Below are 25962 nucleotides of genomic sequence, written 5' to 3'. Positions count from 1 at the left end.
ACTGTTGACAAGTCTGAGGTCTGAAATCCAAACAGATTTGGCATTTGTATTATCGTGAGGAAGCGTGAGTGTGTGTGTGAGTGCGCCTGTATGTGAGAGTGAACGCCTTGAGCTCCTTTTCTTGTTTTGTTTGTCGCTCCATTGTTTTTGTACAGGTAAAGCTATGCGGAAAAAAAGAAAACAAAAGAGGGGCAAACTTTGTAAAATGACGTGTCTGTGACTCCTTGTAAAATATTTTCAAATTGTTTATTACAGAGAATCAGTTAATAAATAATGTTCATATTTTTCACTTCACTTTATTTGCATCACGTTTTTTTTTCCTCAGATATTAGCAAGGAAGTCGGTGAGTAGCCGGTGCCACATGTCCGGGTTGTCTAGGTAACAGGCGTGCCCCGCCCCTTTGATCACAGCCACATTGTGATTCGCCATCTGACTCAGGTTGCTAAGCGACACCTTCCCCAGCTTGGTGTCCCCGTCGCCGTAGACGATCAGTGACGGCACCTGTTGTCACAAAAAAAAATCCAATTTAAAAAACGCTAATTTTACTTAGCTTTACATATATTTGAAAATGTGTAATCTAATTTATAGAAAGTACATCTCGTTTTTCATTGATTCATGCTTTGATGTTAACCAATATTGTGTACAGATTTTTGTTTTAATCAATACTTTAGTTCAGTAATAGTAACAGTGGTTATTACCGTTTAAGTACTGAAGTATGTTTATTACTATTGAAAGTAACATTTTTTTAAAATCTGGTCATTAACTCATTCACTGCCACACGTGTGCAAAAAAAAAAAATAATAGTAATAATAATCATTTCATTTCTAAGCGTCTTTCAAAACTCTCAAGGTCACTTTACAGTCACAGGATATTTTTTTCTGTGAGTGAGCAGTGGCAGCCACACGTGCCAGCGTTCACTCAACCCGAAAGTAACTCAAATAGATAGAACGCAAGCTCGCTTGCTAATAGATAGCTAATAGATAGATAGCCAGCTAGATTGGTAGCTAGCCAGATCGATAGCAAATAACGCTGCCGCGTGTGGCTGCCGCTGCTCATCGGCAGAAAAAAATATCCTGTGACTGTAAAGTGTCCTTGACAGTTTTGAAAGGCGCTTATAAATTAAATGTATTATTATTAGAAATACAGAGCTAGCTAGCTAGATAGGTAGCTAGCCAGACAGATAGCAAATAGAGAGCTTATGTTTATATAATTATATACAACTTCATTTGAACCTATTTGATACTCTGTTTTGATTTAATTTTGATATTTAAAACAATTATCATATAAACACGCATGGTGTCAATGGGATAATGTGGTGTTAAAAAAAGGCCATGTATGCGGGGGGATTGAGTGTAATTAACTGTTTAAAAAGCTCATCCATTCGTAAATACAAAATGTGTCAGTCAGTGCCAGGGTTTTTGTCATTGTCACTCATTCCAGGACCCACAGAATATTGAGTTTTAGGACTACATGAACATTCAATGTAGCGTAAGAAATCTTGGACTCTATTCTTTCATCAGAAAAAAAAGAATTAATTCCTAAATGATGTGAGTCTGAGTTTGAAATGAGGGCGGCTGTCCAAAATACAATGCAATACATACATATTGGTTTATATAGCGCTTTAACAACAGCTGAAACGGGAGCACAGTGCTAACATGGAAAAAAGGGAAATGCTGCCCCTTTGTGGAAAAAAAACACATTGCCAGAGGCCATGCCCAGCGCTTTATCGGCACCCAAGCATGAAAAAAACTAAACCCGAACACATTCGGGACTGGCGTTCCGTGTCATTTTCAATTCCCGAGTACATTTGTGAATGGCAGTGAATGAGTTACATTATTCAACATGCGTCGCGTCAAACTGATCAAATTCAAAATTGTCAAAGCACGCTGCATGAACGACCTTGATGTTGCGGTACTGTTGAGCGCTGATCTTTTCAGTGCAGATGGGCGCGATGGGAATATAGGCCCGCAGCAGGTGTTGCTGTTGCAGCAGGAACGGGAGCGAATACATGCCACTGAGTGATGGGCTGATTAGCACCACCGGGCTCAGTTGCAGTCGCTCGCATATGTCTGTCAGGAACGCAGCGGGGGCCAGCTCGCCCATGGCTGCTGGCGCCTTGGCTGAGCTGGAACGGCCCAGTCCTGTGGACAACCGTGTTATAGATAGGACCTTGGCTTATGAACTTAATTGGAAATATGATAGAAATGATATATGGAAGAGCAGATAAAATACTGTATTTTCCAGTGTATAAGGCACACCCAAAAGCCTTGATTTTCTTCAAAAGATGACCTTGCGCATTATACGCAGGTTCGCCTTATATGTGAAGTCATATTGAGTCACAACAGGTCTCGCAACTATTGTTACCAGCCATTTCTTCCTGTAGAAGAAGTATTGCGTAACCTCAGCCTCTACTGTCGCACCTTATAATGTGGTGTACCTTATACTGCATTTGGGAAACATTTATATGTTTATAGATTTTAATTTGGAAAACTATTTTCATTCATTGATTTTAATTATCGTGGGTTGAAAATACACCATTCATTTGCCTCTTTTCCTCCAATGCGCCTTATACACCGGAAAATATAGCATGTGTAATGATTAGAATGACATCATTTGTTAAAAATAAATACAGTATACAGTGATACCTTGGCTTACGAACTTAATTGGTTCCCAGACAGAGTGTGTGAGGTGAAAAGTGTGTATCCCAAAAATTAATTTGCCATAGGAAACCATTAAAATGAGAATAATCCGTTCCCAGGTCTCCATAAAACATAAATTTCTACTTTCTATTTTTCTAAGACTTAAAACTACACATAATATACCTTATTTTATGTATAATAAATGTGCTATGGTATTATAATTATTGATGGAATGGAGTCAGCATTAAACACTTGATGAGGAACATAACCTTCTTCTTTCACCATCTCCATCTTGAGGAATGATCCCTTGTAGGTGCTTTCTCTGTGATAATTGTATCTAGTTCCTCATCAATTGTGTTCTCTCTAGCTGGGTTGATAGCTTTTTGCATCAAGTGTACAGATGGCTTGTGTGGGTTGTTTGTGGAGCCTGATTGATGGGATATTTTTACCTTGGAGTCTCACTCTGCCTTTGAACTATCAACGTTGAAACTCTCTGTCATCTGCTTGTCTCTTTAATGTTTAAACCACCTCGCCTCACTGCTGCGTTCTTGACCAATCATGTGGCTTTAACCGAAGACCGGGGGCGGGGAATAAAGGACAATAACAGTCGGCTGCCATTTTTTTGTGAGAAGAACGGGGTTGTTCGCGAATGACACATCAGTCATTGAGGCAGCTCCGTGCGTATCCCGAAAAAAGTTCATTTGCCAAAGTACAATGTTCATAAATTTAACGTTCGTAAACCACTCCATCATATCAAGCCATCAACGACCATCACAAAGGTCACTAAAACAACTTTAGTATACAGTACTGTTTATTTCTTTAATTATAATACCATACCACATTTATTATACATAAAATAAGTATATTTTGTGTAGTTTTGAGGCTTAGAAAATTAGAAAGTAGAAAATTATGTTTTATGGGAACGGATTATTCTCATTTTAATGGTTTCCTATGGGAAATTAAGTTGTGGGATACACACTTTTTGCCTTATACACTCTGTCTGGGAACCAATTAAGTTCGTAAGCCAAGGTATCACTGTATTATTATTATTATCTTACACTAACACTAAACGTAACCCGGCCCAACTCGTGATTCTAATGTCAACATGCGCTACGGACGGACAAACGACCTTTTCCTGTTCCACTCACCTGGAAGGTCGATGGCGACCGCACGGCAGCCAGCATGGGCCAGTACGTCAAGAGTACCGATTTTGAGCCAGTTTTCAGAGGAGAAGCTGCGACCATGAAGAAGCAAAATGGTCATCTTGACATCTCCCGAGGAAGGTCGACTTTGTCTGTAGAAAAGTGGCGATGTGCATCCTGGCACCTCAATATTCCCTTCGCTCAACTCCACCTGCGACATCTTGGACACACACACACGCACCTTGGTCAGTACTTGACAGGTGAGGATTTTTTTTCAGATGCTGATTAAATATTTGTCAGGATAAAATTGCAATAACATTAATCCGCCCATCCATCATGAAAGAAATGAATCACACAGCGAACATGACTGTGTTACAATACATTGTCATTTATTATTTAACTTTACAACAGAGAAAAATCATCTGACAGCCCCACCTTTATTTTGAATGTCCTAAGCCAGGGGTGTCAAAGTCATTTTTTACAGCGGGCCTCTCAGGGGCCGTTATGAATTTGGAGAAGCCCTTAGAAGGTTTCATCCACTCCTCATATTACATATAGAGCGCACAACAAATTGATGAATGACTTGTTTTCAAATTTGAAGTAAAAAATAATTACTTATTGTGGTTTTCATCCGACAATTTGAATTTGTTTTTATGGACTTTAGCTAGCATCATGAAATTTCACAAGTTAGATCTGCCTCTGTGGGCCGAATAAAATGATGTGGTGGGCCGGATTTGGCCCCTGGGCCTTGACTTGGACACCTGTGTCCTAAGCAGTCATATTTCTATAAACCTGTCTACGTTTGCCAATTTTAAACAAGCAAATATTGGCCAAATTAAATCCACTCGCCCTCCATTACCTCCATCTCTGTCAGCCTCTGCGCAACTAAATTGCCAGACTGAATTGTCACAATCTACTTTCTGTCTGCTATATGATATCGTTTGTGGTTGTTGGCTGTACGAACCGTTTTGTGAAAGGACCCGGGTTAAAATTTGGTGTATTTCACCAAACCACTACAGTGTTAGCTTCAACACAAACGAGTAGCAACACATGAAGGTAGACGTTGTAGTTATACTAACAAGTATTTATCTGCTGCAAGAAAAACAACTACATGTGACAGTACAGCAGCTTGCTAGGTCAGTTATTAAACTCTTCTTGGCAATTCAGGTTATGTTTATATGTTTTTTTCTGCTCCCTATTGGCCAAATCATGCACACGAGAAGAATTGTCATGAGCTTTTATAAAGAATGACAAAATTCTGCACGAACTGTTACATTTTCCCGACCTGGTTAGTTGTTTTTCCCAAAAAGCAGCGACAGCTCCGAGAAAAGGGTTGATTGACAGCCGAAAATGACAGCCAGGTAAGAGTTTTTTTCGCTCCACACAAAAAACCTATAAACGAATAATAAGAACGTCATAGCATTTTACTGTTCATTAGCAACATGTCGTTTGCACAAGTCGAATTCTGAGTTGCCACCCTGCCCTGCAGCACTTACACAAAATGTTCGGTTAATGATTTATTCACCCAACACCCCCCAAAAAGTGTGTCCATTTGTACCGTTTTCACAACCAAAGATCTGTCAATGTCCCTTTTCTTTTTTAAACAAAACCATCGACATCTTTTCTCACCTGCCGAAGTTCTAGATACAATTCAATCGTTCCCAAAGTTTTCGCTTTCTTCGCCGAGATAAAAACAAACGAGAGTAACAACGAAAATAAGTCTCATCGAATGCGTTCATCGCCATCGGGCGTCCATTGAGAGAATCGCAGCACGTGTGAGGAAAGAAGTCATTCTTGACTAATGATTAGTGAACCTTATTGATCCCCTGTCATTTTGTTTGTATGAAGGCCTCTTTGTTTGAATAAGAGCTCAGTGTCCAGCATTTCATGATCTGGAATCTTCTCCCTCGAAAAAGTCGTATTTTCTGCTCCGTTTTACGTTTTCCTGGTTGACTTTTTAAGCAAATGGAAATCCCATCAGAATGAAGCGTCCCTTTTTACGACTTTCGCTGTCGAATCTTTGCCGTAAAGCGATGTTGCCACTGCTGATGCTGAGTTTTGTTCTGTCATCGGGCCTGGTCAATGGTGAGTTTTTCTACTTATTTTTTTTTGGTGTGTTTACATTCATATTGGGAAGATAAATATGCCGTGAAATTTCATAGAGTTAAAAAAATAATGATTTAACCCGGGGAAACTGCTTAAAAATATAAACAGTTGTCATCTAAACAACGAGTCCAGGGGTCCAAGGTTCGCGTGCGCGTGCGCGTGTGCGTGTGCGTGTGCGTGTGTGTGTGTGTGTGTGTGTGTGTGTGTGTGTGTGTGTGTGTGTGTGTGTGTGTGTGTGTGTGTGTGTGTGTGTGTGTGTGTGTGTGTGTGTGTGTGTGTGTGTGTGTGTGTGTGTGTGTGAGAATAATCCATTTCCAGGTCCCCATAAAACAAACTTTCTACTAAATAAGACTTAAAACTACACAAAATATACCTTATTTTATGTATAATAAAGGTGCTATTGTATTGTAATTAAAGAAATAAACTGTACTGTATAACAAAGTCGTTTTATTTACATTTGAGATGGTCGTTGATGTAGTTGCCTCTTGATGATATTCGAGTGAAGTTGCTGTGCTTTCTCGTCAATAATATCCTCACTCACACTGTCCCCTGCTAGCTGCTTTTCGTTAATCCAAATCAACAGAAGTTTTTCAACCTCTTCTATTGCTTGAGACCGTTACTTAGACAACACAGAAACATCGTTAGCCACTTGTAGCAATGGTCGACTTAGCATACTGGTAGTGGGATGCTAAGTCACACAAACGCACGCCTCGTTTTTTGATGATCTCCTTCTTCTGCTCGACCGTAATTTTCTTTTGTGTCTTCTTCGGCTGAACACTAACTTGTTGTGGGGTCTTTTTCTGTCCCATAATAGCAAAAGTACTACACTTGATAGCAAACCACATCTCTGCACTGAAGTGCACTGAGAGAAAGTGGGTGTGGAAAAGTAGTCCGGTAGCCACGGTGGCACTGTTCGGCTGTGTGGTTTGGTGTTCTTCTGCCGAAAACTAGTTTGTATGCCAATATTATATTCTTGGGAATTTAATGTGTGTAAAGCGAAAAGTTTGTTAGCTAAAGAGTTCGTAAACCAAGGTATCACTGTTTTGTAATCCAAACAAAGAAATAATCTGTCATGATCTGGTTGGCGACCAACGGGTGGCGCTGTCGGCCCCGCCTGCACCTGCACAGGTGCTCGTCGTCCCGATCAGTGGCGGACTGCCACGTTCGGATTGGCGACCAACGGGTGGCTGTCAGTTGTGCCTGCTGCCTCGCAGGTGCTGGTCGTTCCCAATCAGTGAGACTCAAAAGGACTCCCGGCACGACCATTCGCTCTCGGGTCGATGTTGTATGCTTTGTATGTATTGTGCATTGTGTATGCACAATACATAACTTTCATAACTTTGCTGCTGTGAAATGTAAATTTCTCCACTGCAAGACTAATAAAGGCAAATCCAATCCAATCCAATGCTGTGTGTGCATGTGTTTGTTTCATCTTGGCAGACTTTTATGATGATTTTAACGTTTTAGATTTTGGTCCTGTTGACTTTATTTTCATATAATTTCTCAAACACAGCCTGCTGCTCCCTCCTGCCTGCTTTTTGGTATCCACAACTGCCATCACCACCTTGCAAACCGTGACATAATCATGTGTACTCGTTTAAATCAGAATTTAAAAATAAATTAATCATGCATAACTCCAACCACTGCAACAGATTTTCCTGGAAGTCAATTTGAAAAAAAAAAGTGCTTTACCAGTCGTGGATTGTGTTCTTCCAAAACAGCACAAAATTAAATTAAATAATCATAATTTAGGTTGAAGAACTTTGACAATTCCAGCATATGAACTATGACAGAAGTGATTTTGGTCCCACTCAATCCTGCATAAAGCTTACAATATTCTCCCCTATTGTCGGATGTATTTCAATTTAGGTTATCGCAGTCCCCTGAATGACTTCCAACGCTCTGAGGGCCGAGAGCTGGTCCCCACTTCTTGGAACTCTGCCCACGTTGTCATGTTATTGGTCCTAAATGTGGAAGAGTGTGCTGCTCACTGCTCACTCTCATTGGACTGCAGGTACACTGTACCGTATATGCCATACACATCGGAAAATATGGTATTTTGTGATTTTTATAAGGGGAGGGGAAATTGTTTTTCTCGCGTTCGGACAGGTGGTTTGGGCTTTTTTGTGCCTTTTTTATCATTTCTCATGTCAATTTGTCCACCACCAGAGCATTCAACTATGAAACGCGGCCAACGATCAGATGCAAACACCTGCGCTGGGTGGGTGATGGAAGCAACGCGGAGGTGAAGCGGAATGTCAACTGCGACCTTTACGAGAAGAAAGGTAAGAAAGAGACATCCGACGTGGCGTGAATCCGCATGGTCCTGACATTTTTTGTGTTATTGAGAGCGCGGAATATCCTACTGGACCGTACCGTATATGCCGCTTCGCCTGTAGCCTCGAAGCTCAGCATTCAAGGCTAACAAACGTGATAGTTGACATTTCCCGTACGTTCTTGTTCACGTGTACGTTGAAAGTTATGTAGGTTTTATTGTTGGGAGTTATTTTGAGTACTTTTCATGCTTTTTGTGTATTGTTTTATGGAGAATAAGAAGTTATCATATTTAAAAGCTCAGCTGGCCAACCAAATTTTAGGCCCACAGTCAAGGTGGAGGTGGCCACAGTAAATCAGAGTGAAACAGACACAGCCCAGTTAAACTGTCACCTTCATCGAGGAGATCTGGCCTTGGAAACTCCCACAGAGCTCATTAGCCAGGTTACAAATTTATCAGTTCATGGAAGACAACCAATTAAAAGACAATGTTTTATTGCTTACTGTTGTTGGGGCTCAGAACGTTCCAGGGATGTGGTATTATAATCAAGAAAACTATGTTTTACTAATGTCTCACTTGAATTTGCATGTACTCTCAATAAATAGCTTAGCCGAGGGCTGCAGAATTCAGACGTATGTCATGAATGACTCTGTTTCCTGCCGGCAGTAGGGACAATCTTTCTGGTTCCGAGTCTTTGTCCACAGTGTCCAACTGTCATATCTCTGACATGTTTTTATTACGATTGCTATAAATTTTGTGAAGCACTTTGTGGTTTTACCTGTGAAAAGTGCTATAGAAATACATCTTACTTATTTACTTACCCTCCGAACCCTGCCCACCACATTTTCCAGCGACTTCCCTCAGGCAGGTGCTACCGATCCAAATCCAGCAGACATTTAAACAGTTTATTTAATTCCCCCATCGCCATTCACTCTCTAAACAGTAAAACAAATCTAACTGCATGTTAGCAATTTTAGCACAACCCTGCGCAACAGCATCCTGTTATAATCATTGTAGCTCCAGCTCTGAACTCACTTGAACCACTATTTGCTTGATACTTTGGACATTGTCTCACAGTTTTTCCTGAAAGGTATCATTTACATAAAGAGATTAGATTAGATTAGATTAGATTAGATTAGATTAGATTAGATTAGATTAGATTAGATTAGATTAGATTAGATTAGATTAGCCTTTATTAGTGTCATATCTATTAGCTGTCTAGCTGGCTGGCTAGCTATCTACCTAGCTATCGTTTAGCTATCATTTAGCTATCTAGGTATCTAGCTATCTAACTGGCTAGGTAGCTATCTATTAGTGACTGTATCCTGTGACTGTAAAGTGACCTTGAAGAGTTTTGAAAGGTGCTTATAAAAGAGATGTACTATTATTATTACTGTATCTATTAACTAGCTAGCTAGCTTTCTATCTATTCGAGGTACTTCCGGGTATGTATTTGCTATCTATTAGCTGGCTATATATTATCTATCTAGCTATTAGCTATCTATCTGGCTAGCTATCTAGGTGGCTAGCTATTAGCTATATATTAGCTATCTTTCTATTTGAGTTACTTCCGGGCTGCCGTTGCTCACCCACAGAAAAAAAAAACTTATCCTGTGACTGTAAAGTGACCTTGAGAGTTTTGAAAGGCGCTTATAAATGAAATGTATTATTATTATTATTATTATTATTTATTTGTCATGTCTTTTTCTATGATGATACTAGTACAGCGTATTCTACCGGAGACAAATTCCTTGTGTGTTCTACATACTTGGCCAAATGATGATTCTGATTTGATACACAGTCTACGTTCGCAAGTGCATCGTGGGTAAAGGCGAGGACTACCGGGGGAAGGTGTTTACAACCCGAAGCGGGCTCACCTGCCAGCAATGGTGGTCCAAGTTCCCTCACGATCACAGGTGAGTATCCAATTCAGTTGACACAAAACATTTGAAGGTAGCCCACATGTGTCCGTGAAAACCCAGTCTGATAAAATGACAAAACGTGAAGTTTGCCCACTGTTGGTCTCACGAGTGAAATTGTTGTTGTGTTCAGGTGGACTCCTTCTCCCAGCAACGGCTTGGAGCTGAACTACTGCAGGAATCCAGATGGGGATCGCATTGGGCCGTGGTGTTACACCACTGACCCCGAGCGGCGGTACGAGAGTTGCAGCATCCCTCAGTGCAAAGACGGTAAGGTAACGTATAGATTGTAATACGTTTTGGTTGAAGTTCACCTGCAGTGCACCAGACTCCATTTTGTTCCCTGGGAGCAAAAACGGACCTCTTTTAACTCATTCACTGCCATTCTCAGATTTATTCGGGAATTGAAAATATGATGTAGAGCACCATTTCCAAATTTGCTTAGGTTTTGGTTTTTTTTTTCATGCTTGGGTGTCGATAAAGCGATGGCCAGACCTCTGGCCATGTTTTTTTTTTTTTTTTCCTTTCCGCAAGGGGGCACCGTTTTCCTTTTTTCCATGTTAGCGTTTTGTTCCAGCTTCAGCTGTTGTTCAAGCCCTATATAAACCAATATCTATGGATGCTACAGCTGCATGTTTGCTTTCAACATTTAGCTTGTAGTAGACGTGCACAATCCACCATGACGTCCCTGATCCACTGATGAAAAGGATGCTTTGATCCTCCCCTCTTTCTTCGAGAACTGCTTCATGTCAAGAAGAGGCTACAGCAAGTGCTGAAGAATGAATGACTGTGTCTTTGTGTTGTCATATTATTTGTTATTTTGTTTTTCTACTTCTTTCTTTCCTTTCCTCTTCCTTTCATAACTTTGCTGCTGTGTTACTTCCGGATAGAGTGAACGCTGGCTGCCACTGCTCACCCGCACAAAAAAATATTGTGACTGTAAAGTGTCCTTGAGAGTTTTGAAAGGCTTAGAAATTAAATGTATTATTGTTATGTATTGTATTGTATTTTGAACAGCCGCCCTCATATCAATCTCATATAACTCCAGACCCATGTAATTTAGGAATTAACTCTTTTTTCTGATGAACGAAGAGATCGAAGGTTTCTTAAGCTGCATAGAATGTTAATGGGGTCCTAAAACCCAATATTCTGTGGGTATTGGAATTCGAGCGACAATGACAAAAACCCTGGCACAGGAGTGGACACATTTCTAGACATCCTCTGGAAGTGAATGAGTGAAAGAGTGTCAGAAATGGTCCTTCCCAAAAATGTGATTTTTGTGCCGATGCACATTAGTATTACTTACATAATTCTGTATCTTGTTACGTTTGCCGCTTAAACTCAATATTCTGTGGGTCCTGGAATGCGAGTGAAAATGACAAAAACCCTGGCACTGGTGTGTGCGTCTGTGCAGAGGTGTGCATCACATGTAACGGCGAGGACTACAGAGGGCAGGTGGACCACACGGCGAGCGGCAGGGAGTGCCAACGTTGGGATCAGCAGTACCCTCATCAGCATATCTACCAACCCGAAAAGTACCTGAGCCTGAGTTGACATTGACTGCAAGCGATTACCCGCACTTTGACGTGACGTGTCCTCTTTCAGATACCCGGACAAGAGTTTGGATGACAACTACTGCCGTAACCCTGATGCCTCGCCAGTACCTTGGTGCTACACTACTGACCCCGACGTAGAAAGAGAGAGCTGTGAGATCAGCAAATGCAGTAAGATCACTAGAATATGTCACAAAATGTTCCCCGGGGGCCTTTACCAATGCGGGTATTTTGTGCCGTGGTATTTTCAAAAGATATTAATTTCATTCTTAGTTTAGGTATTTGTTTTTTTACTGTATGTATATGGACTATTTGAGGCAAACACGAATCTGTAGCATCTCCTGTCCCACCTAAATCTGCTTCAATTCCAAGCCGCTGGTTATTTTTATTTTTTTAATAATAATAATAATAATAATAATAATAATACATTTTATTTAGAAGCGCCTTTAAAAACTCAAATCTAAGCACTGAAGTCTGTTTATTATTACTATTAAAACAAAAAAAAAAAATAATTTCATTATTAATGTATACATACAGTACTTGATTTGTCGTTCATTAATATTTCAAATAATAATATACCAGATCAAAACATTTTTCATTGACATTCGGTGTTGAATAAATTCATTGACAGATGTATGATTGCTAGCTAGCTATCGATTAGGTATCTAGCTGCCTACATTAGCTATGTCCTTGAGATTTTTGAAAGGCGCTATAAATACAATGTATTATTATTATTATTATTATTATTATTATTATTATTATTATTATTATTATTATTATTATCTATTAGCTAGCTAGTTAGCTTTCCATCTATTTGTATTCCGGGTTGAGTGAACGCGAGCGCGTGTGGCTGCCGCTGCTCACCCACAGAAAGACTGTGAGTGTAAATTGACCTTGAGAGTTTTGAAAGGCGCTTTGAAAGGCGCTTATAAATGAAATGTATTATTATTATTATTGATTATTCTTATTTTTGTTGTTATTAGTGTGGTTGTAGGATGGTTTTATTCCTATTTAGGCTTCCTCCACCCTGTGATTTTTTTTTCTTCCACAGCCGAAGTGCGTGTGGAGAAGCGTCAGCGGTCCAGTTTCACCACTAACTGCTTCCGCGCCCGCGGAGAGGACTACCGAGGCAGAGTCAACGAGACCACGTCGGGCATCCCCTGCCAACGCTGGGATGCGCAGTATCCTCACGAGCATCCCTTCTACCCCAACACATATGAATGCAAGTGAGTGTCAACATTCACACAGTGTTTTGGGATGGGTGGGAAAAAGTGAGAAGTAAACTAATTCAAGTATTTCAAATATGCGTTGGTAGATTTTTCAAGTATATCTGTTTGGCTCAAATAGTCATTAAGCTATCTATCTAGCTATCTATCTAGCTATCTATCTAGCTATCTATCTAGCTATCTATCTAGCTAGCTATCTTGCTATCTAGCTGTCTATCTATCTATCTTGCTATCTATCTAGCGAGCTATCGATCTATCCATCTCGCTATCTATCCATCTAGCTATCTAGCTATTTGGCTATCTATCTATCTTGCTATCTAGCTATCTAGCAATTGAGTGATTTAGCTATCTAGCTATATACGTCTGTGTAAGCGCTCAGTCGTACAGAAGTGGTCCATCGACGAAAAGGTTTCTTCAGCCATCATCTGTACTTCTTTGAAGGTGTCGGACGTTTCGTTTCTTATCCAAGAAACTTCGTCAGCAAACTAAAGTCAAACTAAAGTCTTACTGGTAGTTTAGGCCCTATATATATATATATATATATATATATATATATATATATATATATATATATATATATATATATATATATATCCCTACTGTCCAGACATGGACTCTGCGATGATAGGTCCCTGCTCTCAGGTTGGGAGGAGCAGAGGCCTACTCCCTGCAGCTGCTCCATTGATAGTTCCTGTCGTACTGACTAACGACTGGCCTGATTGCCCCACTTCGACCGATATCACCTCATCAGTATTACTAATCCTATGTTGCCTAAGCAGGCTATTGTATGAACGATCCAAATTGAACCTCACCCCACCAAACCGGTTTAATGAAGGATTTAGTTATTTTACGAAAATCGCTTCTTTTACTCCCCTTTCAAACCATCTATGTTCTTTCGCTAAGATTTTAACCTCATTGTCGTCAAATGAGTGGTTGCTAGCTTTTAGGTGCATATGTACTGCCGATTGAGGCCCACTAGTATTATCCCTGCGATGTTAATAAAGTCTTTTTTTGAGAATTTGTTTAGTCTCCCAATGTACTGCTCTTTGCAATTTTCATTCTTACAATGTATTGAATAAACTACATTACTTTGTTTTTCATTTGGCAGCCTATCTTTTGGATGCACTAATTTTTGCCATAACATGTTTATCAGTTTGAAATAAGTAGGAATTTTGTGTTGCCAGAGGACTCTTTGTAGTTTTTCAGAAAATCCTGCAATGTAAGGTACTGCTATTCCTCTCTTTTTTATCTTCAGAATTTTTTGTTTCATTCCCTATTCTTTCTTTCTAACATTTGTTAAATGGCCACTGAGGGTACCCACAGTTTGTGAGTGCTCTCCTGATATGTTTTGACTCCTTTTCTCTACCTTCAACGCTTGTTGGTATTAGATTAGCCCAATGCTGGAGGGTTCTGATAACTCCTAGTTTATATCTAGCTATCTAGTTATCTATCCATCTAGCTATTTATCCATCTAGCTATCTATCCATCTAACTATCTATCCATCCAGCGATCTATCTATTTAGCTAGCTATCTATTTAGCTATTTAGCTATGTAGTTATCTAGTTATCTAGCTATCTATTTAGTTATCTAGCTAGCTATCCATTTATCTATCTATCCATCGAGCTGGCTATCTAGCTATTGAGCTATCTATCTATCTTGCTATCTAGCTAGTTAGCTATCCATCTAGCTAATTATTTAGCTGTCTATCCATCTAGCTATCTATCCATCTATCTATCTATCCATCCAGCGATCTATCTATTTAGCTATTTAGCTATTTAGCTAGCTATTTAGATATCGAGCTATTTAGTTATCTAGCTATCTAGCTATTTAGTTATCTAACAAGCTAGCTATCTAGCTAGCTATACATCCATCTATCTATCTATCTATCTATCTATCTATCTATCTATCTATCTATCTATCTATCTATCTATCTATCTATCTATCTATCTATCTATCTTTCTATCTATCTATCTATCTATCTATCTATCTATCTATCTATCTATCTATCTATCTATCTATCTATCTATCTATCTATCTATCTATCTATCTATCTATCTATCTATCTAGCTGTCTGTCTAGCTGTCTGTCTGTCTAGCTATCTGTCTAGCTATCTATCCATCTCGATATCCATCTAGCTAGCTAGCTATCTATTTAGCTAGCTATCTAATTATCTAGTTAGCTGTTTATTTATCTGTTTGTTTGTTTGTTGATGTATTTATTACAGGTTGGCGGAAAGCGACATACTAGAAATGAAGGATTTTTTTTAACTTCTTTGCCACGTAGGGGCTTGGAAGAAAACTACTGCCGCAACCCGGATGGCTCTGAAGCCCCCTGGTGCTTCACCTCCGTTCCGGAGATGAGGACGGCGCTGTGCCTGCAGATCAAGCGTTGCGCGGATGACATTGACGCAGAGGGTACAGCACACAGTAGAATTCGATACAATGAAAGAGCGTTACAATTTGTAAAATAAGATAAAAACCCATGATAACAATAGTGTCATCATATGCGTTGTGATCATTCACTTATGGTTAGTGGGATGTTTGTAAAATTTGCAGTTGTGCGTCAAGAAATGTAATCCTTCTTAGAATGATCACATTTAATTTATAGCATATGTATTAATTACAAAATGGATGTGGAAACAGTTTTACACGATAGCAACAGTTTATTCAGTTCAAGAATGTGCGTCCTTGTCGCTTTGGGTGTATCTTTCCATATGTTTCCATACATTTTTTTAAATAATTTGTCTGATTTAATCCTTTCAGATTGCTATCATGAGAACGGAAGAAACTACAGAGGCGTGGTGCGCAAAACTCGCAAGGGCATCACTTGCCAAAAATGGAATGTGAATACGCCTCACCGGACCAAGTAAGAATATTGAAGTTGAAATACGTATCAGCAAAGCTTTCAAATGCATCCATCCAGACCACTTTATCATTTAAAGGGCAACCGACGTCTCCGGACAAGTTGTGTCCATAATTTGTAAAATGGCTTCAAATGACTTCTACTGAGCGTATTTTTTATACTGAGCGTATTCAAAGATTCCACGGCATATAGCTATATTTTACGTTTTAAGACTCGCGCTGAATATTCCGGAAGTCTTGTTTTTGAGTTGGTGACAAGTCTTCACCCTACGTCACTAAAGGAACGCCCCTAACCGAAAAAAGGACAAATTGTAGCAGTCCTTCCATCACGTCAATGCATTTTGCTGTACTTTTTTGGTCTGAAAAGGCCAAAAAAGGTCTGAAAATCATATTCATAACTCGATGTGTAACAAGAAAGCATATTCTCCGAATCTGAAGCCATTGTTTTGATTCTCGAACAATGCAAGACGTCGTGGCGTGATGTCACGAACTGGGGGCGGGACTTTCTGAAAATGCCCAATTTGCAGCTCAATTTTTTGCAGATTTTAGACACTTTAAGTAATTTTTATTGGTGTTTTGTATTTTAGTAAAAATATCATACTGCGTGTTTTGGGTATTTTAGATGCTATAAAACGTTTTTCTGATGTCAGTGAGGAAACAAAAAAGTGATGTCGGTTGTCCTTTAAAGGAATTGGCCTCGCACTTTTGTGGGGGTTCATTCTCGTGATGGTGACTCATTCCATTGATCAGAATTTGACTCTCCAGAATCAACTCCAGGACGCATCCCGAGGCCAACTTGACAGAGAATTACTGTCGCAACCCAGATGGAGACCAACACGGGCCCTGGTGTTACACCATCGACCCTAAGACCGAGTTTGACTACTGTGCCATCAAGCAGTGCGGTACTAAACTGTGTTTTTGGTTCTTGTTTATATGTCTCGAAAATAAACAAAGATTCCCCAGTACATTTTTATCTTTTAAACAGCTGGAGAGAAAGTGTCCCTCACGGAGCCAGTGGGTATGTGACAGAATTCATATCTTTATTATAAAGTGGTACGTTGATGTAACAGCTGCCATTTAACAATTTTTTTGCGTGTGTATGTCCATAGTCATATTTAAAGGACAACCGACTCCTCTGGACAAGTTGTGTCCATAATTTGAACACAATCATAATGCGATGGTGAATCGTTGTGTGTTGCACCAAGACTACTATTTGATACTAGTTGACAAAAATTCCCAGCAGACAAATCAGCCCATTTCCAACAGAGCTTGGGCGCCATCTTGTGCATTTTCTGGGATGCTACATTGGAGTCCAGACGCCTCAAAATGATACGGAAGCACTTCTTTAATCGATTGCAAACATTTATGCTTTCCTCTTCAGAACTATTTGAATCATATTCATAACTGGATGAGTAACAAGAAAGCATCTTCTCCGAATCTGAAGCCATTGTTTTGATTGTAGAGCAAGGCAAGACGTTCTGGTGTGACGTCACAAACAAGAGGGCGGGAACTTCTGAAATTCACCATTTCCGGGGACATTTTGAAGTTGTTTTGGGACACTTTAAGTCATTTTTATTGGTGTTTTGCATTTGACTAAAAATATCAGAATGAGCGCTCCGCTGATGCTGTAGTAGCTGGAACAGTGAGCACGAGCTGGAGCAACTTTGTCGCTTCAGGAATAGTTTCAATGAGATCCTTCTTGGCCAAAAAGCTGAGAAGCTGTCCAGGAGATTTACATTCATCCCTCACCGTTTGTGAGCTTTAATTATTATCTCCTGCTTCGATTGAAAGTCCAGTTTAGAAAATGCTTTCAATTTAGATATGTAATCCACCATTCAGAAAATAAGGCCAAGCAACACGAAAAAATGACTGGATCGTTGTACTTTACTTGCTAACTGTTTACTGTAGCATGCTCTCACTAATTCTATTATTCTGCAGCCAAGGAGTCGCAAGAAGAATCTGTAATCACCAGCGCCCCTTGTCATGAGGCAGGAGAACTGTGTGCCTCACCTATGCACACAGTTTTGATAAAAATAAAATGAAATAAACACTGTAGTACAGTGTTTATAAAGTACAGTGACTGTACATTATAGACACCAGCTAAACTGAAGACATTTAGTTCATATACTAAAAGCTTTTGAACACTTTAAATTGCGATATGCAGAGGGACAGCAATGCGGTCTCACTGCAGAGCAAGCCAGCACAGTTAGCATAGGGATTGCGCAATCCATGGTGAGGGTCAGTCGGCTGCTGCCTCACCGCTCAACTCCACTTAGTATTTGAACGCTAAATGTGAAAATTCTGCGATTTTGAAAAAAAAAAAATCAAAAATGGTGACGTTAAATGGAAAAGAACGTTAAAGTACAAATCACTAAATAAATATAACGGTTTAATTTATTTTGTCATTTGATATTTCCATGATGACAGGCACAGCCTCACCTGCCTCCCCTGACTGCACGTCACTGTTATACAGTATTATCTTTTTAGTTACGATATATTTTGGTCTTTTAGCAACATATACCATATTTTTTCCTGTGTATAAGGCGCTGGGATATATAAAACAGCATTTTATTTCAATAATCTTTTAAAATTACTTTGCAAGGTGGATTTTTATCTCAATTTTGCCATAATCTTCCATTTTTGGCATAATGATTAGAAATTGAAATGTTGGCGTTTTTTGCTTGTTTTTTGTATTTGGTCTTTCAAAAAAAACTTTTTAAGGCCAAAATATAACATGAAAACCCGCAAGGAACATACATCCATTTCTACTCCTCTTTCAGCTATTGCGGGTTGACAAAACTGCTATTAAATCAACACAATATATTTGCTTAGGCAGCTCGCTACCAATACAGTTTGCTCGCTTTGGCCAGTATGCTCTTATGACTAGCGGCTAATGATACTATGATTGGCTAATGACCTGCCAATCATGTGATGAGCCATTCATCGTTTGCGAAAGTGCCGACGTTGCCAGCGCCTTTCAGTAGGCCCTGGTAACGAATGATTGCTGAAATGTGATTGGTTAAATGCTGAAAGGACAACCGACGTCACTTTTTTGTTTCTTAACTGACACCAGAAAAACGCTTTATAGCATCTAAAATACCCAAAATACGCAGTATGATATTTTTATTCAAATGCAAAACACCAATAAAAATGACTTAAAGTGTCCAAAATCTGCAAAAAAATTGAGCTGCGAATTGGGCATTTTCAGAAAGTCCCGCCCCCAGTTCGTGACGTCACACCAATACGTCTTGCATTTCTGGAAAATCAAAAAAATGGCTTCAGATTCGGAGAATATGCTTTCTACACCTCCAGTTATGAATATGATTCAAATAGTTCTGAAGAGGAAAGCGTATAAGTTTGCAAACGATTAAAGAATTTATTCCATGCCATTTTGAGGCAACATTGGGGAGAAACGATCACCAGAAAAGAGGCACAAAATGGCGACCTCCTGTGGCCACAGGCTGATAAATTCCTTATATGGAGCTTGGACACCCGCTTCTGGGGGCTTGTGGGTGCAACACAAGGTTTTCAGACCAAACAATACAGCAAAATACATTGACGTGATGGAAGGACTGCTACAATGTGTTTTTTTTTCGGTCAGGGGCGTTCCTTTAGTGACGGCACGTACGGACTCGTCACCAACTCAAAAACAAGACTTCCTGAATATTCAGTGCGAGTCTTAAAACGTAAAATATAGCTATATGCGGTGGAATCTTTTTAAAATACGCTCAGTAGAAGTCATTTTAAGCCATTTTACAAATTATGGACACAAGTTGTCCGGAGACGTCGGTTATCCTTTAAATATGAAAACACGTCCGAAAGCAGCACAACGATGGAAAAGTAATGAAAGGAAGCTGAAAGACAATTTGGAATTATTTAATAAGAATTCATAGACAAAATATAATTAACATATATCCGAGATTCAACAGTTCAGATTTTTTTAGTGTAGCATAGAAGACTTTGCAGGCCATGACGGTCCGCCATTGCTTTCTCCACACAGAAAAAGTTGAGTTCAGTGAGTGTGGGAAAAGAGAGGACCGTGTCCAAAGTACAAGGTTACGCATCATAAACGGCATACCTGGGAACTCACCGTGGACCGTTAGCCTCAGAGACAGGTGCGTGCAGACGTGTGTGCGGGTGCGTGTATGCGTGTGTTTGAAAAATAGCTTCCTTTACAAGAAAACACATTCAGCCATGCCACATTTGAACGCTTCCTCTTACCCGGCAGGAAAGGAAACCATTTTTGTGGAGGTGCCCTGGTCGATGCAAGATGGGTGATCAGCACCAAGCAGTGTTTCTCCTCCTGGTAATGTTTTGCTTTAGTCACCTACAATCAAATGTGTTACAAAAGCCTCCAATATAAGCTTTATTCCACAGATACACAAATAAACAGCAAGCAAGTTCTGTTGAAATTGTACGTACGTGAATGTCGAAGAGCTAGTTTTAATCTGGAAAAAAAAAATCCATGAATATAACGATCATCCATTAACTGACATTCACCAATTTATTCGGAAATTGAAATTGACGTTCAGGTTTTTGTTTGTCTTGCAGGGGGTGCCGATAAAGCGCTGGTCAGACCTCTGCTAATGTTTTTTTCCCCCTTCCACGAGGGGGCAGTATTTGCCTTTTGTCCATGTTAGCGCTTTATTCTAGCTTCAGTTGTTGTTAAAGTGCTATATAAACCAATATGTATGTATTGAATTGTATTTTAGACAGCCACCCTCATTTCAAGCTCATATAACTACAGAGCCATATCATTTAGGAATTAACTGTTTTTTCTGATGAAAGAAGAGAGTCTAAGGTTTCTTACGCTGCATTGAATGTTTATACAGTCCTAAAACTCAATATTCTGTGGATCCTGGAATTCGAGTGACAATGACAAAAACCCTGGCACTGGATGGACACATTTTTGCACGTCTGGCAGTGAAGGAGTTAATTTCAAATTTTTTTTCTGGCAAAAACAATATTCAAAATAATTCTTGGATTGTTAAAATGATTTTAATCAGTTGAGAGAGGTTGCGTTTGAGGTGATATTTCTTCATTCATTTGAATAACTCAGATTTTGATACTGCAATGCATCAGTTAAAGGACAACCGAGGTCTCCGGACAAGTTGTGTCCATAATTTGTAAAATGACTTCTACTGAGCGTATTTTAAAAAGATTCCACCGCATATAGCAATATTTTACGTTTTAAGACTCGCGCTGAATATTCCGGAAGTCTTGTTTTTGAGTTGGTGATGAGTCTTCACCCTACGTCACTGAAGGAATGCCCCTCAGCGAGAAAGGACATACCTTCCATCACCTCAATGCATTTCACAATACTTTGTTTGGTCTGAAAACTTTGTGTTGATCCGTGTTGATGGCGAAATTAGAAGGAAAACACATGAATAACGCGATGGTGAATCCTTGTGTGTGGCACCGAGCGTCTATTTGATATTCACTGAAAAAAATTGTAAGGAATTAATCAGCCCGTTTGCACTGAGTTTTCCACGGAGCTTTGTCGCCCTCTTCTGCCTCTTTTCGGATGACACACATTCGGTGCTACATTTCCCCCCTCAAAATGAGACGGAAGGATTTCTTTAATCGATGGCAAACATGTATGCTTTTCTCTTTAGAGCTATTTGAATCATATTTATAACTGGATGAGTACCAAGAAAGCACATTTTCCAAATCTGAAGCCATTGTTTTGATTCTAGAGCAAGGCAACACATCTTACCGTGACACCACGAACATGGGGGCGAGACCTTCTGAAACTGGCCACTTTTGGTTTCAAATGGAAGTACTTTTTACACACTTTAAGTCATTTTTATTGGTGTTTTGCATTTGACTAAAAATATCATACTGCATGTTTTGGGTATTTTAGATGCTATAAAACGTTTTTCGGATGTCAGGAGACAAAAAAGTGATGTCGGTTGTCGTTTAAGAAATTTTGAAGTGGCAAAATATCAAACAGTGCTCCCAAGTGTCCACACAATCACCAAAATAATTTTATAAATCCTCGTCATTTTCATTATGTCCATAATGGGTCAATCTGGTAAATATGATCATTGCTGATCAACTATACAATTTAAAGTTTGCTCATTTACACACTCACACACACACACACACACACACACACACACCCTGTCAAATTTTCTCACTCCCTGGTGTGTGTGTGTGTACAGCTATGTCGATCTCCCCGGCTACTCGGCCATGCTGGGCACCTTGTTCCGTGACCCACAGGACGACGAACCCGGCGTGCAGACCATCCCTCTCACCAAGATTGTCTGCGGACCCTCCGAGTCTCAACTGGTCATGCTGCAGCTGGAATCGTGCGTCCATCTTTGCACATACACTTATACGTCCTCATATATAATCATGCCATCTGACTCTGTTTTCTCTTCGTGTCTGTAGCCCGGCCCAGTTTAACGAGCGCATCTCTCAGATCTGTTTGCCTCCTGAACGCTACATCGTGGCTGAAGGGACCATTTGTGAGATAGCAGGATGGGGTGAAACCAAAGGCAAGTTATAATAACACTCTAAAAATAAGATTGACAATAACAGCGGTGATTAGAAAAAAAATGAGTGACCCTATTGTCAAGTTCTTCAATGCCATTTGCCCAAAGAAGAAGTTTCATTTGTCCTTTTTGAAATACAGTGATACTTCAGCTTACGAACGCTTCAGCTCCCGAAGTTTTTGCCTTACGAACATTACATTTGCGAGACTATAATCTTGGCATATGAATTAGTTTTTGGCGGATGAACACCAAACCACTCGGTCAAACAGCGCCACGGTGGCTGGCGGACTGGTTTTCCACTGTTTGAGTGCAGATGTGGTTTGTTATCGTGTGGAGTACTTGTGCTTTTTTTGGGGACCGAAAAAGACCCCACCAGAGGCTAGTGTTAAGCCGCAGAAGACATTAAAGAAAATTACAGTCGAGCAGAGGAAGGAGATCATAAAAAAAAATAAACACGAACGAGGTGTGCGTTTGTGTGACTTAGCGTCCCAGTACCAGTATGCTAAATCGACCATTGCTACGTGTGGCTAAGTGTGTTTCGCTGTTGTCTAAGCAACGGTCTCAGGCAATAGAAGAGGTTGAAAAACTTCTATTGATTTGGATTAACGAAAAGCAGCTCGCAGGGGACAGTGTGGGTGAGGGTATTATTGACGAGAACGCATGGCAACTTCACTCGGATATCATCAAGAGGCAACTACATCAACGACCATCACAAATTGTAAATTAAACGACTTTATTATGCAGTACAGTTTATTTGTTGAATTACAATGCAGTAACACATTTATTATACATTAAATAAGGTATATTTGTGTAATTTTAAGGCTTATTTAGTGTAAAATTATGTTTTATGGGAACCTGTGAACGGATTATTCTCATTTTAATGGTTTCTTATGGGAAATAAATGTTGGGCAGACAAACTTTTCCCCTTACACACACTTTCTGGGAACCAATTAAATTCATTAGCTGACGTATCACTGTACTATCAATCTAAATTAACTCATTCACTGCCAGACATGTGGAAAAATGTGTCCACACCTTTGCTCTCATTTCAAGGCACCGGAGATGAAACAGTCCTCAATGTGGCCCAGATACCAGTCCTTAGCAATAAGGACTGCAACAAATACTTTAGAGGTCGAGTCAGAGAGAACGAGATGTGCACCAGCTCCTTCCAGGGAGGGGTCGGAGCCTGCGAGGTGGGTAACCACTGAGATAACAAGTGTTACATTACTCTGTATGGATTGTTCATTCTTAGTTTAATTATATTGGGGAAAGGGAAAAGTGTGACACTTGGCCAGCACAATGCGACGAATACATCGCAACCACTGTCAAAAATATCTGAGTTTCACAATTTGGCTCAGAAAGTGTTCATATGCCATATAAATTTAATGTTTCAACATGACAATGAGACCAAAGGAACCAAAGCTTGAAAATGGCTGTGTCAGAACTCTCAGATCTAAATACAATTTCTTTGATGTCAAGTGAGCCCTGCACCACTATGGATTTTCCCATACAGCCAGACAAATTTCGAGCATTCCTACCCTAAAAGATTTTGAAACGATACAATGATACAACAGTATTTCTGTCCTTCCATCTACACCACAAACTGAACTCATAAAACGTCATTTATTTCAGTCAAATAATCATCATCGTTTTTCAATGTGTGAATGAACTAGCTAGCTATCGAGATGGCTATCTAGCTGGCTACCTGGCTAGCTAACTATTTGCTATCTATTACCTATCTAGCTGGCTAGCTATCGAGCTAGCTAGCTTGGGAGTTTTGAAAGGTCATTAGAAATTAAATCAATCTATCTATCTATCTATCTATCTATCTATCTATCTATCTATCTATCTATCTATCTATCTATCTATCTATCTGTCTGTCTGTCTGTCTGTCTGTCTGTCTGTCTGTCTGTCTGTCCATCCATCCATCCATCCATCCATCCATCCATCCATCCATCCATATATGGCTGGCTGGCTAGATTACCTAGCTATCTATTATATATCTATTAGCTAGCTACCTAGCTTTCATCTATTGGAGTTATTCCGGGTTGATTTTCAAAAACATTTGAACATGTTTTTCATATCCACTATACGAAATACCCGCAGAGAGACTACGGTGGTCCGTTGGCATGCCAGAACCACGACTGCTGGGTCCTAGAGGGCGTGATTATTCCCATGCGGCGCTGCGGACACCCGGGCCAACCCAGCATCTTCATCCGTGTGTCGGTCTACGTGGACTGGATCAAGAAAGTAATGGGTTTCGCTTAGGGAAGCACGAAAGGGAAATATTGATTATTTGATGTTGTGATGTTTTCTGTTTTGTATGAGCGCTTATTACATTAAATGGTGAGAAACAGTGATTCCTTGACTTGTGAGTTTAATGTGGTTCGTGATTAACAATTACAGTTCATATTTACACTTTTCATTTTTGGAAAAAAATTGAAACACTCGTAAATAAAACTTCATTATACAGTCTTCTTCTTTTCCTTTCGGCTTTTCCCTTCAAGGGGTCGCCACAGCGAATCAGTAACCTCCATCTTCAGAAGTATGATACGCATGTTTGTTTTGGCCAAGCGTTTACGTCGGATGCCCTTCCTGACACAACCCTCTGTATTTATCCGTAGTTTATTTCTTTAATTACCGTCCTTATGGAATGTGACTCTCTTTCCAAACAGCAATTCCCTTTGACCTCCGACCTCCAACGCCATTCCATCAAGCCATCAACAACCATCACAAATGTAAATAAAGTGACTTTATTATACTGTGCAGTGTAATTCATTACAATACAATAGCACATTTATTATATCTAGATTAAGGTATATATATATTTAGTTGAAAATTATATTTTATGGAGACCTGGGAACTGATTATTCTCATTTCAATGGTTTCTTATGGGAAATTAATTTTTGGGATACACACTTTTCGGCTTACACACTGTCAGGGAACCAATTAAGTTTGTAAGCCAAGGCCCAACTGTATTCGGGAATTGAAAATATGACGTAGAGCGCCCAATTAGTTTTTTTTCCCCTTGCTTGTGTGCTGATAAAGCCTTGAAAGTCCGCCATTGCGTCCAAAGCAGTACTTCATCTTTAAAGGACAACCAACACCATGTTTTTGTTACCTAACTGACATCAGAAAAACATTTTATAGCTTCTAAAATATCCAAAACACACAGGCTAATGTTTTTGGTGAAATGCAAAACTGACTTAAAGTGTCCCAAAACTGCCACAAATTAGCTCGAAACTGGGGAGATTCAGAAAGTCCCGCCCCCTTGTCACTATGGGTCACACATTGCCCTGCTCCAGAATCAAAACAATGGCTTCAGAGAGTTCAGATTCGGAGAAGATGCTTTCTTGTTACTCATCTCAGCTGCGTGTTTGCTTTCAACATTTAGCTTGTAGTCGACGTGCACATTCCACCATGATGGCCCTGATCCACTGTTGGAAAGACGCTTTGATCCTCTCCCCTTTCATCTAGAACTGCTTCATGTCATCACAAAGAGGGTACAGCAAGTCCTGAAGAATGAATGTCTCTCTGTGTCTTTGTTTTGTCATATTGTCTCTATGCTGTCATATTATTTGTTATTTAGTTTTTTTTTTTGTTCTTTTGACTTCAAGACGGCGCCGCGAGAGTGGCTGCCTTTCCAGCAGCTCATGTATTTCGTTTTTCTACTTTCATTCCTTTCATCACTTTGCTGCTGTGAAATGGAAATTTCTCCACTGTGAGACTAATAAAGGCATATCC

General features: G+C 39.8%; 2 protein-coding genes across 4 annotated transcripts; one reads left to right on the top strand and one right to left on the bottom strand.

Annotated features, from left to right (window-relative positions):
* Positions 1 to 224: 224 nt before the first annotated feature.
* On the bottom strand, positions 225 to 5499 carry abhd14b (abhydrolase domain containing 14B). 3 transcript variants are annotated; one of them, XM_089009787.1, is made up of 5 exons: positions 5409 to 5426; positions 5067 to 5172; positions 3788 to 4001; positions 1900 to 2141; positions 225 to 501 (listed from the first exon to the last, which is right to left on the bottom strand). In XM_089009787.1, exons 3-5 carry the CDS (start codon positions 3999 to 4001, stop codon positions 322 to 324), a joined length of 636 nt encoding a protein of 211 aa, XP_088865913.1. In that variant the 5' UTR covers positions 5067 to 5172; positions 5409 to 5426; the 3' UTR covers positions 225 to 321. The 3 variants fall into 3 exon arrangements, with proteins under 3 accessions (XP_088865913.1, XP_088865912.1, XP_088865910.1); XM_089009786.1 differs by lacking the exon at positions 5067 to 5172 and having other exon boundaries at positions 5411 to 5499; XM_089009784.1 differs by lacking the exon at positions 5409 to 5426 and having other exon boundaries at positions 5067 to 5319.
* Positions 5500 to 5650: 151 nt separating this feature from the next.
* mst1 (macrophage stimulating 1) lies at positions 5651 to 24578 on the top strand. The gene is made up of 18 exons (XM_089009783.1): positions 5651 to 5866; positions 7757 to 7901; positions 8057 to 8172; positions 9964 to 10078; positions 10215 to 10351; positions 11496 to 11616; positions 11687 to 11805; positions 12686 to 12860; positions 15144 to 15274; positions 15623 to 15725; positions 16487 to 16623; positions 16707 to 16739; positions 19722 to 19836; positions 19950 to 20027; positions 21886 to 22032; positions 22115 to 22221; positions 23272 to 23411; positions 24325 to 24578. The coding sequence occupies exons 1-18, from the start codon at positions 5764 to 5766 to the stop codon at positions 24484 to 24486; spliced, it is 2184 nt and encodes a 727-aa protein (XP_088865909.1). The 5' UTR covers positions 5651 to 5763; the 3' UTR covers positions 24487 to 24578.
* The last annotated feature ends 1384 nt before the right edge of the window (positions 24579 to 25962 follow it).

The sequence above is a fragment of the Hippocampus bargibanti genome, linkage group LG12, assembly GCF_051943395.1.
Source record: "Hippocampus bargibanti isolate YZ-2025 linkage group LG12, ASM5194339v1, whole genome shotgun sequence".
NCBI lineage: Eukaryota > Metazoa > Chordata > Actinopteri > Syngnathiformes > Syngnathidae > Hippocampus > Hippocampus bargibanti.
This window is presented reverse-complemented; position numbering and strand designations above follow the sequence as displayed.

What these genes read in the sequence shown, in the direction of transcription:
- abhd14b (XM_089009786.1), bottom strand. Translation starts at nt 4,001, where the DNA reads ATGTCGCAGGTGGAGTTGAGCGAAGGGAATATTGAGGTGCCAGGATGC. An exon ending in GGTCGCCATCGACCTTCCAG is followed by an intron (nt 2,142 to 3,787) that starts GTGAGTGGAACA and finishes GGTTGTCCACAG; the next exon opens with GACTGGGCCGTTCCAGCTCA. An exon ending in AACAGTACCGCAACATCAAG is followed by an intron (nt 502 to 1,899) that starts GTCGTTCATGCA and finishes TTGTGACAACAG; the next exon opens with GTGCCGTCACTGATCGTCTA.
- mst1 (XM_089009783.1), top strand. Translation starts at nt 5,764, where the DNA reads ATGAAGCGTCCCTTTTTACGACTTTCGCTGTCGAATCTTTGCCGTAAA. An exon ending in TCACTCTCATTGGACTGCAG is followed by an intron (nt 7,902 to 8,056) that starts GTACACTGTACC and finishes GTCCACCACCAG; the next exon opens with AGCATTCAACTATGAAACGC. An exon ending in AAGTTCCCTCACGATCACAG is followed by an intron (nt 10,079 to 10,214) that starts GTGAGTATCCAA and finishes TGTTGTGTTCAG; the next exon opens with GTGGACTCCTTCTCCCAGCA.